The following is a 14,183-nucleotide window of genomic DNA, read 5'->3' as shown; positions in this document are numbered from 1 at the left end:
GAAGAGGAAGAGGGAGCAAGCTTTCCATCTCCAAATGGTTCAGCGACCAAAGGTTGGCTCCAGGCAATGGAGTATTTGAAAATGAAGAGGAAAGCTCTTTCCATCATTTTACAGGGGACAGGGGTGGCAATTTGTGTCGTAGGCGATGTTGCTATGAGGGGTTCTCGCTTAGAAACAATGGACATAAAGTCCTTGCTCTCTGTCTCGGTCTGAAGCCTGAATAAGCAAAACTACACGAAACCCAGGGCAATATGAAGCTACAATTTGAGAAAGGAATCCAGTCCCTCCTACTTTTTGATCAATGATCTTTGTTGCATCACAACATCATCTATCATTGTTCCATTGTCCTGTCAGTTAGAATGATCTACCTGCAGGAGTTGCTGCTTCAGACACTGACCATCCCGACTGACATGGCCAAGGATCTCTGCTCCCCCTCCCCAAGACCTCCCCACCCCGTCCTCCCACAGCCACCCCACAAGGAAAATGGGTCCTGGTGGTGACGACCAACCTCCACACCGCTCTGCCAGAGTCTAGGCTTGACCACACCCCACCTTTCACGTCCAGCAAATTCACCATCCCCATCTTCCCCACCCCCCACCTTCTGTGTATTCCACATTCCTCATTCCCAACATTCCCCATCCCTGATGTACCACATTCCATACCTTCTCCTGTCGCCACCTTCCCAATCATGACTGTTCCACAAAGGTCACCTTTGCCATCCCAACCACCCGATCCCCTAACTTTCCCACCCTCACCATGCCAATACCCCACTCCACCCCCATGACACCAATTTCGCACCCACCTGTCCCAACAAAACATTCCCAACCCCACCCCCTTCCTCGTCACCCAACTTTCCCATTGCCCATTTTCCCATCCCCCAACTTAGCCATTCCTCAACTTGCCCCAACCCACATTTTCAATCCTCCACAATCCGCATCCACTACATTTCCCATCCTCCACATTCTCCACCCTCTCACCTTCCCATTTCCCACAAATTCCAGTCCCGCCTGCTCCATCCCGCGTGTTCATTGAGCCCATCTTCCACATCACCTAGTCAACCTTCCCACTCCACACACCACCTTTCCCAAACCCGCTCTTCCCCGTTACCCACCTTCCACAAACTCGCATATACCACATTCCCCATCTTTCCATTCCCCACCTTCCCAATTTCCCAGCCAGGCGTTAAGAAAGCTCGGGACTCAGATTTAATAAAGCGTTTATTGACTCAATGAATGTATTGATAAATAAATAAGAATAATGCATTGTCACAGTAATATTTCTAATATGCGAACAATTTTGTTTTTCCGTGAACCCGCTAAGTTTTACTTTTGGGAAAATGCGAGGAAATGGGAAATCAAGCAGAGGAGGTAAAGGAACGATGGTGTTTGCTGATTTATTTCCAGCACACCAGGAAATCATCTGACTCCTCTCCTGAAACATTCATATTCACCCTTGCCCATCCCTAACAGTTATTTTGTTTCCCCCACTCCTCCTGGCCTTTCCTTTCCGAGCTACCTGCTTTACCCTCTTGCATTTCAGCACTGCCTCACCATCTGATTGGTCTCAGATGTGTTGTTTATTAATTAATTTAATAATTGATATAACTGGGTATTTCAGCATGCTCTTCAATTGCTCTCTGAAGTTAGACTGAGTCAGGACGTAAATCAGGGTGTTTGTGCAGCAACTTAAGTTCCGCAACATATAGGCAACATTTTCAAAGATGTAAAATGAATCAGCATCTAAGAAGTCATTCACATCAAAGAAATACAAAACATAAACAAACCACAGGAGGATGAAGCTGCCGGATATGGAGAAGAGTAAAATCATCGACTTCCTTCTGCTCTCCATCTCCGGGTCACTGTGATTATCCCCCACGCTCTGACCTCTCAGTTTCTTACGGACCCGGCTGGTCACCAAAATGTGTCTGACTGTCAGTACGTTCAGCAGCAAAATTAAAGCGAATGGTATCAGTGGCGTTAGAACTTTTTCAGAGATTCTAAATCCAATCCAAACAGGGTCAGTAAAATAGCTCCGCTTATTTGAACACATCCATGGTACATTGTCGATAATCCATCTCGGTTTAAATCGAAAGTAGATGGGGATGTTTTTCAAAGTGAACAGAATGCCGATAATTGCTAGGACCACAGCTGCAGTTCTCTTGGTGCAATATTTAGATTTCAGCTTCTGACAGCAAATGGCGACAAATCGATCAAAAGTGAAAGCGACAGTGAACCAGACAGAACAGTCTATGGCTATACGGAGCAGGACGTAGCAAACACTACACACAGGGGTGATTCTTAGGAAATTCAATGGGAAATAATAATCATCGATTCGGTTTAGTATGACCTCAGTGATAATGACCAGAAGATCCGCTGTTGCCATCGCCACCAAGTAGCGTGTGGTGCAGGTGGAGAGGCTGCACTTTCCACGGGAAAGAATCAAAATTGACACCAAATTCACTGTAACACATAAAAAGGAAAAGAGAGTGGAATTACAGAAAATATTGCCTATTCCTGAGACCAGGCAGGAAGCATTAGCCAGATAATATGTGTGGCTTACAATTGGGTCATAGCTCAATAAATCCAACCATGACTCTTGCACTGTTTTTCAGGCGGACATGAGAATAATCTTCAGACACTCAGCTTCTAAATATGTGCCGCTGTGGGCACGCTCTGAAATGCAAAGAGCTGATTTCTTCAAGCGCCCAGTTGATCCGTCTCCTTTCTTCCAGATGTCAAGATCCTGGTCCAGAACACAAAATTGCATTGGTACGGGATGAGAATGGCAAATTTAAACAAAGAAGTGACCGCATTAACATCAAGGAAAATAACAGCAATTATCGGGTAAACAGTGTTTGAACACAAGGAAAAACTTCAACTCATGCCTCACACCTTCCCGATTTCTCTATTCCAACAAAGCAACACAATAAAGTTAAAATTCTACTGATAAATAAAGTTAGCAGAACATGATTACTTGCTTATTTGTGCAGACCTTTGGAGAGAGATTGCCTTTCAGGAACAAACTGAAAATTCTTCTGTCTTGTCAGAATTCTCCTCCCAAGCTGACCACATTTGGCAAAAGCGCTGTTCAACTTAAAATTTCTAGCAGACAGCAAAACTACAGATATACCTAGCCTGCATTCATTATATCCTTGTATCCCACTAAGTTCCATGGCCTGCTTAGCTTGGATTTAGCACCACTCTCCCATAAATTACCGACACTCCGGGGAATCTCCAGCAATCGGATCACAAGTTAATAGCCCATTTATCTGTAAAAAGTACTGAATGGTCGGAATCAAGCATTTCCCCACCATTTGCCACTCTTAATTACAGCTTTAACAGACATACAGTCTGGATATCACAACATAGATTCTGTAATAATATTACTGCATCAAATATATACCTCATCCAGGCTATTAAAACATTACTGCCTCAAATATAATTATTATATGTAATATATAACAATTTCTACATACATTAGACCTTCCCCCTAACTAGCAATATGAAGAGATTGTTTATTTTTTAAAGCCAAACTTGCAACTGCCAGTGTAAAAAATCATCCTAGCCTATGTTGAAATCATTGCATTCAACTGATCAACAGGACTCTATGCGAATGAATATGCCGCTTCCCAACAATTTCACGCAAATGCTGCGTTTGTCCAAAAAAACACCTTTTATCAGCAGATTTCTGAACTTTCAGTCAGCTCTTACAAAATGTTGTTTAAAACTAATACTATTGGGGAAACCGACAGGCCCCAAATTTTCTTTGAATACCAGACGGGAACCCAGAGCTCTTTTTCTATTTGTAAAACTGTAAGGAAGGGTACTTCACCCCAGGAATGATAACTCTGACCAATAAGTATAGTCTATGTCAAAACACATGTTAATTTAAACACAGAATTAACAAGATTAGCATCAAATAAATAACTTTGTTAACAGGTCTTAAATAAAATTTTAAAACGTGTACTTACTGTCTGCACCTCACTCACTCATTCCAATTAAACAACCCAATACAGTTCAAATATCATTTCTACGTAAAGTTGACAAAATAGGTTACTTGCTTATCTCGGTGTAGACCTTTTGGAGAAAGAGAGACTTTTTTAACAGCAGATCCAATACACTGCGTCTTAATAGGCCCTGGCAGAATTTGCATAACTGCTGTTCAACATAAAAGCTGATCACACACTGCAAAACTACAGCAATACAAGGCTCGTCCCATTAATTTCATCATTGCATCCCACTATAATGTCCCGTCACTTAATCAGCTAGCACAAAATACAATCTCTCATAAATGATCTATTACCCAGGGGATTTCCAGAAACAATAACAATGTTTCATTAACTTTCTGTATGAAAAGACATAAATAGATAGAAACAATGGTTACCTAATGTTTTACTCATCTTAAAATAAGTTTTAACAGAAACACAGTCTGGATATCATAATCAAGGTTCTTTAATAATATGACTGCAACAGATATTACCTTAACCAGACTTTGAAGAGCATTCCTGCAACAGATATGAAATGCAATGGAAATATACCAATTCTGTACATTCCTCACACTTAACCCCTTAACCGAATGAACTAGCAATATAAAAATATGGCTTCATTTTGCATAACATTTTCAACTTTAAACACTACTCATTACTATACACTCACATTGCTCTATATGATACATATCCCCTCATATTTATGCATGAACATTTAAACAGCAGTATAGTACATTTAAGTCTGTCTTTCCCAATTTTGACGTTCCATTCTTCTTTCATCTCAAATGATGATAAAATATCGGCATTCACATTCTCTCTTCCTGCCACATGTATAACTTTCAAGTTAAATTGTTGTAGCAATAAATTCCATCTAATAAGTATTTTGTTTCAATCTTTAAACTTCACCAAATACTTCAATGGATTATAGTTTGTGGAAACAATTATCGCTGATGAATTTGTAGCAACATCAATGCCAAAAGGTTGCAAAGCCAATGCCAAACCCAACGCCTCCTTCTCAATGGTCGAATACTTCCTTTGGCGAGTATTTGGCTTTTGGGGGGTGGGGGAGCAAACAAGTCTTTCCATAGCTTCTTCATTTTCTTGTAACATAACAGCACCAAGGCCCACATCACTGGCATCAATGGCCACCTGAAATTGCTTGTGGTAATTCGGTGTGATTCAAACTGATGCGACAGCTAGCATAGTTTTCAGTTTGTCAGTACCTCCAAACGGTCAGCCATCCAAAGGAATTTCTAGTTCTTTCTTCCAAGGTCAGTCAGTTGTAAGGTGCCTTTTGTGGTGATTCCTTTATTTCCCATTCCTTTTACTTGGTGGTTATCATTTTGATCATGGATATTTTCTGAACATATACCTTTAAGGCGAAAGAGCAAGCAAGGAACTCAAACGTTGTAAAATAATGAACTGTGGAGTTTTTGAACAGCAGAACTCAGACTTTGTGGCACCCGAGAGATCGGAGGTAGGCGGTTCAATTGGTTGGCTGGTAGCCAATGAATTGGCAAAGGGCCATATTCTGCCCGGTGACAGGCAATGATGGGTCCTACCTGAGTGGAATTGTTTTCAGATCACCATAGAAAGGACATTCGGAGCCTGGACGCTGAGTTGAGCAGCTGTGAATGTGTATCTTTCTCTTTCACATTCTCCCTCTCGCTCTCTCTTCCTCCATTAATGCTGCCTAATGAGGATGTCTGTACCTGCGGAGAGCTTCTTTAGACTTGGATGAATCTGTATTGAAAACCATTATGGACTGAAAACAAAAACCTCGAACTGAAGGGCTAGACTGTAGAAAGGAGTACGAGAAGGCTAACGTATGAAAAAGCTGAACTATAATACAACCATTTGAAACAAAGACCCTGATCCTTTTACTTCCATCATTGTATTTACACCTTTTCCCCCTCTGTGTTTGTTTGTCAGTCTTGCGTTTGTGTGTACAGAGAGTGGGGGTGAGATAAAGAGGTAGGTTAGTAATTAGATAATAGTTAACCACTTTCATCTACTGCATAGTTAATTATAGTTATTGTTATTAATTTTTCAAAATGTGTTTACATTTACAAACCTGATGACTGTCGACTTTTGTCAGCGACAGTCCAGAGCCCGCGGATATTTTCGAAGAATTAATTGTCAATTTAAATTGTGCTGCGACTCAGGGTGAAGTGAGGCTGGAATTGACCGCGCACTAGCCCAGGGTGGCGGAACACAGTGGAACAACCATCATGGTGAAATGTGGCGTGGGGTTTCTGCCAAAAGGGACACAATATCAGAAATCTCAGAACTTCTCTTCTCGTCGATGGCATTGTGAAGTGCCCAATCACTTTAAGTTTCTCATTCCATGCGTTAATCTGACCATGACCAACAATGTGGCTTCATAATGTGATTTAGCTTTGGTAAACAGACGTTGAGTCAGGTTTACCACCAAATCATCCCACTGTGGACAATCGAGCAAATCCTTCAGATGTTCCAAAAGCTCCTTTCGCAGTGACCTGAACACCACCAAACCTGCAGTGTACACTGCACAATTGTGTAGTCCAGTTAGTCTTCGCAATGTTGCTCACGCATTATTCATTCCAAATGGCACCACTTTAAACTGATGCATGCCATGTGGGGCAGCACGGTAGCCTTGTGGATAGCACAATTGGTTTACAGCTCCAGGGTCCCAGGTTCGATTCCGGCTTGGGTCACTGTCTGTGTGGAGTCTGCACGTCCTCCCCGTGTGTGCGTGGGTTTCCTCCAGGTGCTCTGGTATACTTCCACAGTCCAAAGATGAGCAGGTTAGGTGGACTGGCCATGATAAATTGCCCTGATTGTCCAAAATTGCCCTTAGTGTTGGGTGGGGTTACTGGGTTATGGGGATAGGATGGCAGTGTTGACCTTGGGTAGGGTGCTCTTTCCAAGAGCACTTGATGGGCCGAATGGCCTCCTTCTGCACTGTAAATTCTATGATCTATGATCAAAAGCCAGAATCTCCTTCACCCTTTCTGTTAAAGGTACTGCTCAGTATACTTTTAGTAAATAAACTTTGATATTACACTTTGCTTGTCCAACACACAATCGTTTCATTCCATCTGGTTTTGGTACCATCAGAATAGTTGATCTCCAATCATTGTAACTGACTTCAGTGATATTCTTAAGCATGCTTGCAATCTCCTTTTGTATCTGCGCGATCTTTGTAACTGTAGCCATCTAAAATGGCTATCTGCAAAAGATCATGGGAATTGTGGTCAGCTTGAACACAGACAGGAACACAGCCTCTGTGTATTGTGCAAAGAAGCCAGGCCTGACTGAAACTTCTACCCATAAAGAGTCAATCACCATTTCCGCTAGGACAATCAAGTTTGAATCAAGGAGTTACAACAGTAGCAGACGAACCGGCGCCACTTGCCATTAGTTGTAAAGGCCGTCGTGCCTATGACAATGGTAGCTAGGACCCGCCCAGCCACTGAGGTATCCGCCCCCTAATTGGCCAGAATCAATGAGGGTGATCGGAACTCTATCGATCTATTGGATCTGGAGTTCGGACCATCCCAAAGGGCGCGAAAGCCCAGGGGGATAAGAAGAACTGCAAACCGAAAGATCGGCCTCTTTTGGACCAGCCTGTGTGAGACCGATTGCCGCATATCAACTAGCCAAGTTCAAGGACCCACAATCGCTACCTGAAGGACGAGCCCAGCCGCGACAAACCTGAAGACTTCCAACCGACCCACGTGGACATAGTTAAAGGCCTGATCTCTTGCACAGAGCCGGTCACCCCGAAGTGAAGTAAAGGTCATCTTAGTGATTAGGTCTAGTTTAGTGCGTAAACTAAATATCATTGCATATAGAAATAATCTTGTGTTATTAATAAACTGTCTTTGAACTAGTACACCAGTCGTGTGGTCATTCAGTCAATATAGGAAACAGCTTGTGGTTCACAGAGAAATAAAGAAGACAACACAGTCAAAATGTTGGCAGCACGGTAGCCTTGTGGATAGCGCAATTGCTTCACAGCTCCAGGTTCGATTCCGGCTTGGGTCACTGTCTGTGCGGAATCTGCACATCCTCCCCGTGTGTGCGTGGGTTTCCTCCGGGTGCTCTGGTTTCCTCCCACAGTCCAAAGATGTGCAGATTAGGTGGATTGGCCATGATAAATTGCCCTTAATGTCCAAAATTGCCCTTAGTGTTGGGTGGGGTTACTGGGTTATGGGGATAGGGTGGCGGTGTAGACCTTGGGTAGGGTGCTCTTTCCAAGAGTCGGTGCAGACTCGATGGGCCGAATGGCCTCCTTCTGCACTGTAAATTCTATGATAATATGGATGTTGTCTTTAAAGTCTGATTCCACTTATCAAATGCCACCTTTCTAAAGCTCCTTCTGATGCTGGATGATGCACTTTATTCCTCAGCTATTAATAACTTCCCTGAATAACGTTGCGATAAAATTGGATCCCTGATCCGACTAGATATCTTTTGTTAGCCCGTATGTGGCTAAAACAAAGTTAAGTCCACTACAACCTTCTTTGCTGCAATATTTTGCAACAGAATTGCTTCCGGAAATCTAGCAACCACACCCATTATTGTCAACAAACATTGATTACTTTTTATCATCTTAACAATTGAGGCCTCAACAAATGTTTACTCAAATGCAAGAATGGGTATTAAGGTAGCTGGCTTGCTTGTTGTTTAAGATTTTCCAATACCAATCAAGTATGACGTGTATGGCAAAGTTCAACGACATCCCGCTGCAGGACAGGCCAATGAAAATGTTTTTGTATATTTGCTGGAGTTGTCCTTACTCCTAAATGACCCCCTACAGAAATCTCATGTGCTACCCACAGAACTTCATTTCTATAATGCACTGTTAATACCATGTGATCAAGCTCTGACCTTTTATCAACAACCTGAGCATTTAAAGGGCTTCACTTCCTTATTAATACATTATTTATTGTGTAATAACACTCCTGGCTACTCAGATTCTATCTCTGTGTATGCTTTCTGATCAACTTTATCTCTGAATTCCTCTGTTGTAATTCTCCTAATTTTCTGGAACTAAAGATATGCGGAATTTTCCGGTCCACCAGTCCTGCACGTCGCACCCCCGTCGGCAGCAGGATTCCCCATTCCCGTAGCTGGCCAATGGAGTACCCGATTGTGGGCCGACCCTCGCCGTCAGCAAACGTGGTGTGGGTGTGCTACCGGCGGGCCGGAGGATCCGCTGACAGAGAATTCCACAGCTGAACTCCACCCTCCACTTGCTCTTGTTCTTTATCAGTCATCTGGTTAAAGGCTGGACCTGATAAATGAACCTCAATCTCGCTATCCGTACTCCTTGTTTTCTCCGCCTCATGTCTCAACCTGTGACTTTGTGATTTTATTCCCACACAATCTAGTAACACCACTCGGATATGATTCTTGAAACACCTCAGTCGTTTCACTTTCCACTGCCTTTCAACCACAGTAGGCATCACTCGCTATATAATTACCCACAAAGGACTGGACCTGCCTGTAAAAGATAATTACCCTGCAGCCACTTCACCAGTTTTACATAATGGAATACGACACACTTCATTGTGATCCCACATTTTACCACTTTATCGGGCAATTTTAATCTGAACTACATACCACTGTCTCTCACCCATTAAAGATTGACTTCCTCCTGTATGCCTGAAGGTCTTAATCTCTTTACATACCCGCCTTGTCGACATGTGTAAACCCTACCCCACATCTAAAATATTTAAACAAACCAGACACCTTCCTAACATGCACCCTCTGAGCCAGTGTGCAGTATTGTGCACCTCTTGAGAGGTAACCACATTTTTTTCCCATTTTAATAAACCCTGTTAGTTTATCCTGTATGTCTACCTAGTTTTTATCTTAAGACATCAACACCGTGACTTGGTGGATCCAAACTTATTACAATGAAAACATTGAACTTTTCTTCAATCTCTTCCACACCCAGACGATTCCTTTCTGACCTGAGCTGACATGATTCCTTCCATAGATTTCTAAACTTTCATCCATAGGAATCTGGCACTAGTCCATATGCATTTAATTGGCTTTTATCACCTCATCATAATCCCTAGATAACTCCTCTGCTAACAATGCAAACACTTCACTCGCTCCATCTAACAATTTTGTTTGAACCAACAATACCCACATGGTATTTGGCTAATTTCTCAACGAGACAAAAGACGTTTTTTGACATCTTTCTCGTCAACCGTAGGAAGTTCATGAATATATTCAAACATTTTCACTCGAGGCTTTTGACAAAGAGGGGTCCTGCCTTCCTCTGAACTTGCCTCTGTAGTGATCTCTGTATATGTATATACATAAAGGGTTAATGGTTAGTCAGTACAGTCAACTGATCACTAGAGGGCAACACTAATAGGGGGTATAAATACAGGCTCAATCTGTTTCCCCGTTCTCTTTGGGTGTGTTGTGACTAGAGAACAGAAGCGTAGAGGTAGCTCAGAGAACAAGTATAATATTCATAGTTAATCCAATCCTATCTTGTTTAATTTAACTGCTAATAAAAGTAGTGATAAAAGTATTGAAGAATCAAACTCACAAGTTAATTGATTAGTTACTCAATAAATTATTCGCTATCACGAGATGACTTTGAGTATTCATCATCATCAAAGTTAAGAACTTCTCGGCATAAACAAATGTGTAACACACATTACTTCAAGTAATATAACATGCTACCAGGAGAAGTAATATAATACAACAGCCTCAATGTCCGCATTTAACTGCAAACTTTTCAGTTTGTAATCTATTTGCAGATTCATTTTCCAAAGTTCAAAATCTCTCTGCTTGCCTTTTCCCTCTACCGTTGCTGCTCTTTCCTTTACCTTTTCTTCTTCGTTTGCCTCTTTCCTTTTCATCCCTTGCTCATCTTTCCATTTCCACAACAAGTTTCCTCATTTCAATTTTCTTTTGAGGAGCTCAAGCTTTTCCTCCATTTCAAAATGTTTCACTCGTAATTAAATTTTAGCTAGTTCTAGTGATTCCGAATGATGCCTTTGGTGAATTTAAATGCTGAGCTATCGCTTTAATTATCTCCAACGTCTGCACCCCTTCAGGTGAAGTCAATTGCAGTTTGACCGCCAAAGCCAAAAGTTTTGTTTTAACCACTCTTTGCAAAACAACTAGAGTAACCTCTTCCACACCCAGGAAACTCGTCCTCACTGAAAGAGTAATCTTACCAGTAAATTCCCCCTTAAACTGAGTGATCACTCTGATTAATAAGTATCCTTTATTTCAAACAAACTTTAATTTAAGAATAGAATTACCCACATTTAGAGCAAAGAAGATAGTTTTACAATTATCAGTTGAAGAGCTCTTAAACATAAGGGAAATCTCAAACTGATGCCTTACACCATCGCCATATATATTCCAACTAAGCAACCCAAGATGGTTCAAATGCCACTTAGAAGTAAAGTTAACACAACGCTTTCCCTGCTTATTTGTGCAGACCATTGGAGAGAGTTCCCTTTCAGGAAGTCTGAAAATCCTTCTGTCTTATCAGACTCTTGTGCCCAGCCAGACTGCATTTGGCAAGCCTGCTATTCAACTCACACCTTCTGGCAGACTGAAAAACTGCACACAGATCTGGCTTCTCCCATTGATTATATAATCTGTAGCCCACTAGGTTCCATGACCTGTTTAGCTAGGACTGACAACCACTCCTTGTAAAATTATCTGTACTCCAGTGAATCTCCAGCAATCAAAACACATTTCCATTGGTTGCTTGAATTTTAAATAATCAAGTGGTTGTCATCAATAATGGCCACGCCTTTTACAACACAGAAGCACAGCTTTAGCTGATATAGAGACTGGACACCTTAACATAGATTAGTTAGTCACATTACTGCCACAAACATAACATATATTATGTAACAATTTCTGCATTCAGCACGCAGACCGAAACCAAAAAACAGCTTGTAAGCCGTTTTCCAGGCACTTTTTAAAATGCTGTGATTTCCAGGAACAGCAACAACCAGTGTCCTTGAATTAAACAATAATGTTCTTAATCCTTCGTGATGAAAGATTTTCTGTGACTAAAGCAGCCATGAGAAGGTGAATTCTGGAAACCAGCGCATGTGCATAATTTCAGAACTTCATTTGTTATAAACCCTTACCTGGAACACCAATTATGGCAAGTATCAAGTAGTATATTTTCCTGACCATCTGAATTGATCGATGCATTTTCTGTGTGGAGTGAATCTCTTCCGTTGAGAAGCAACCAATGTCTCTCAATTAAACTGCATTCATTTTATACTCTCCAGGATCTCTCCAGGGAAGCTGAGGTTAGAAAACGGTTCAAGTTGTTTTTTTGTAATTTCCCACAAACAAGTTTCGACAGCTGAATGAATTCCCTTGTAGAAACTCTGTGATGCAATTGTACTCCACCTCCTTACCACAAGAGTGTACAAGTCCCATCACATGTAATAAAAAACAATTGGAAGCTGTATTAACCAGCATTAGAATCGTTCCTGTAAACAGCATGATTCCCATATTTAGATTTCATATCATTTCACCCAATGGCCTTTGTCTTTATTATTTTTTATATTATTTTTATTCAAAATTTTTGTCAAATACATAATTTTTGCATACCGTGCGCAACCATTAACAGAACAAAATGAAGTAAAAGTTAATCATATATACAAAGAAAAGAACAATACAACATAACAATTCTCCTCCCCCCCCCCCTCCCTGGGATGCCGCTGCTGCTGAACATTACTGCTCTCCGAGAAAGTCGAGGAATGGCTGCCACCTCCGAGAGAACCCTCTCAAGGCAAACTTTATTTTCTCGAGACTGAGAAAGCCAGCCATGTCACTAACCCAGGTCTCTACACTCGGGGGCTTTGAGTCCTCCCACATTAAAAGGATCCGTCTCTGGGCTACCAGGGAGGCAAAGGCCAATACGACGGCCTGTTTCGCTTCCTGAACTCCCGGGACGTCTGACACACCAAAGATCGCTATCACTGGGCTCGGCACCACCCGCGTGTTTAAGATCTTGGACATTGCCAGAGCAAAACCCTGCCAGATACCCTCAAGAGTCGGGCATGCCCAGAAAATATGGACATGATCTGCAGGGCTTCCCGCACACCTCGCACATTTATCCTCAACCCCAAAGAGCTTGCTCATCCTGGTTGCCGTCATGTGTGCCCGGTGGACCACCTTAAACTGGATTAAGCTAAGCCTGGCACATGATAATGAAGAATTAACCCTGTTTAGGGCATCCGTCCACAGGCCCGCATCTAGCTCCCCACCTAGCTTCTTCTCCTATTTACCGTTAAGTTCCTCCACTGGGGCTTCCTCCGCCTCCTGAAATTCCTGGTAGATGTCCGACACCTTCCCCTCCCCTACCCAGGTGCCGGAGACCGCCCTATCCTGTATCCTGTGGGGGGGTAGCAGCGGAAATGACACCACCTGTGTTTTTAGAAATGCGCGTACCTGAAGGTATCTGAAGGCAGTCGCCCAGCAGGCCGAGGGGGAGGAGGTGCAAAGGAGGTTCCGCATAAAGCCTCATGTGTACCGGTAGCACATGTGATCCCAGGACCTGCCGGATCGAGCATGCCGTCTAAGACATATCTACCAGATCATGGTGCATCTGGCACCCCGGGGGAATGGGGGAGTACACCCGCTCCCATTGGCCATCAAGGTGATGGTCGCCCTGATCCTTTATGAAAAGGGGAACTTCCAAGCGCTGAGTGGGGGCTTGTCGGGAATCTCACAGAGCTCGGTGATTGATGGGATGCATGTCACCCTACGAGCTCCGGTACAGGACAGGCTGGTCTTCACAAACTGAAAGGGGTTCCTCTCGATGAACGTGCAGCTGGTGTGTGACCATGAGATGTGCATCATGCACCTCTTCACCCGAAACCTGGGCATTATGCACGTCTGCGCCCGAAACCCGGGTAGTGCGCGCGGCACCTTTACCTTGGCGCACTTGGCGGTTCATGAACTCTTTGAGGCGCCCAGACCAAGGTCGCAATGCTCGCAGCCATGGAGGGCAGGGAGTGGAACTCATCCCTCTAGGACTGCGCCATTTCACCCAGGGACTGGGCCATCACATTCTGGGTCTGTGCTACATCGGACAGTGACTGTGCCACCTCCCTCTGGGTCTGTGGCACGGCGGCCAGCACCCGGGCAATGCTGCCGAGGCCCTCAGTCATGGTCCCCCTGTGACTGGGCCGTGCCCAGG

At 43.1% G+C, this 14,183-nt stretch overlaps 1 protein-coding gene across 1 annotated transcript; it reads right to left on the bottom strand.

The window, feature by feature from the left end:
• Positions 1–1,291: 1,291 nt before the first annotated feature.
• LOC140411341 (probable G-protein coupled receptor 139) lies at positions 1,292–7,183 on the bottom strand. The gene is made up of 2 exons (XM_072500462.1): positions 7,030–7,183; positions 1,292–2,459 (listed from the first exon to the last, which is right to left on the bottom strand). The coding sequence occupies exons 1-2, from the start codon at positions 7,181–7,183 to the stop codon at positions 1,564–1,566; spliced, it is 1,050 nt and encodes a 349-aa protein (XP_072356563.1). The 3' UTR covers positions 1,292–1,563.
• Between the last annotated feature and the right edge of the window lie 7,000 nt (positions 7,184–14,183).

The sequence above is a fragment of the Scyliorhinus torazame genome, chromosome 4 (assembly GCF_047496885.1).
Source record: "Scyliorhinus torazame isolate Kashiwa2021f chromosome 4, sScyTor2.1, whole genome shotgun sequence".
NCBI classification, from domain to species: domain Eukaryota; kingdom Metazoa; phylum Chordata; class Chondrichthyes; order Carcharhiniformes; family Scyliorhinidae; genus Scyliorhinus; species Scyliorhinus torazame.
The sequence above is the reverse complement of the archived record's forward strand: the minus strand, read 5'-3'. Positions and strand labels throughout refer to the sequence as shown.

Excerpts from the sequence above, each read along its gene's own strand:
- LOC140411341 (XM_072500462.1), bottom strand. The coding sequence starts at position 7,183 with ATGGCTACAGTTACAAAGATCGCGCAGATACAAAAGGAGATTGCAAGC. Across the intron at positions 2,460-7,029 it reads GTGTGTTGGACAAGCAAAGT|TGAATTTGGTGTCAATTTTG; the intron begins GTAATATCAAAG and ends TATGTGTTACAG.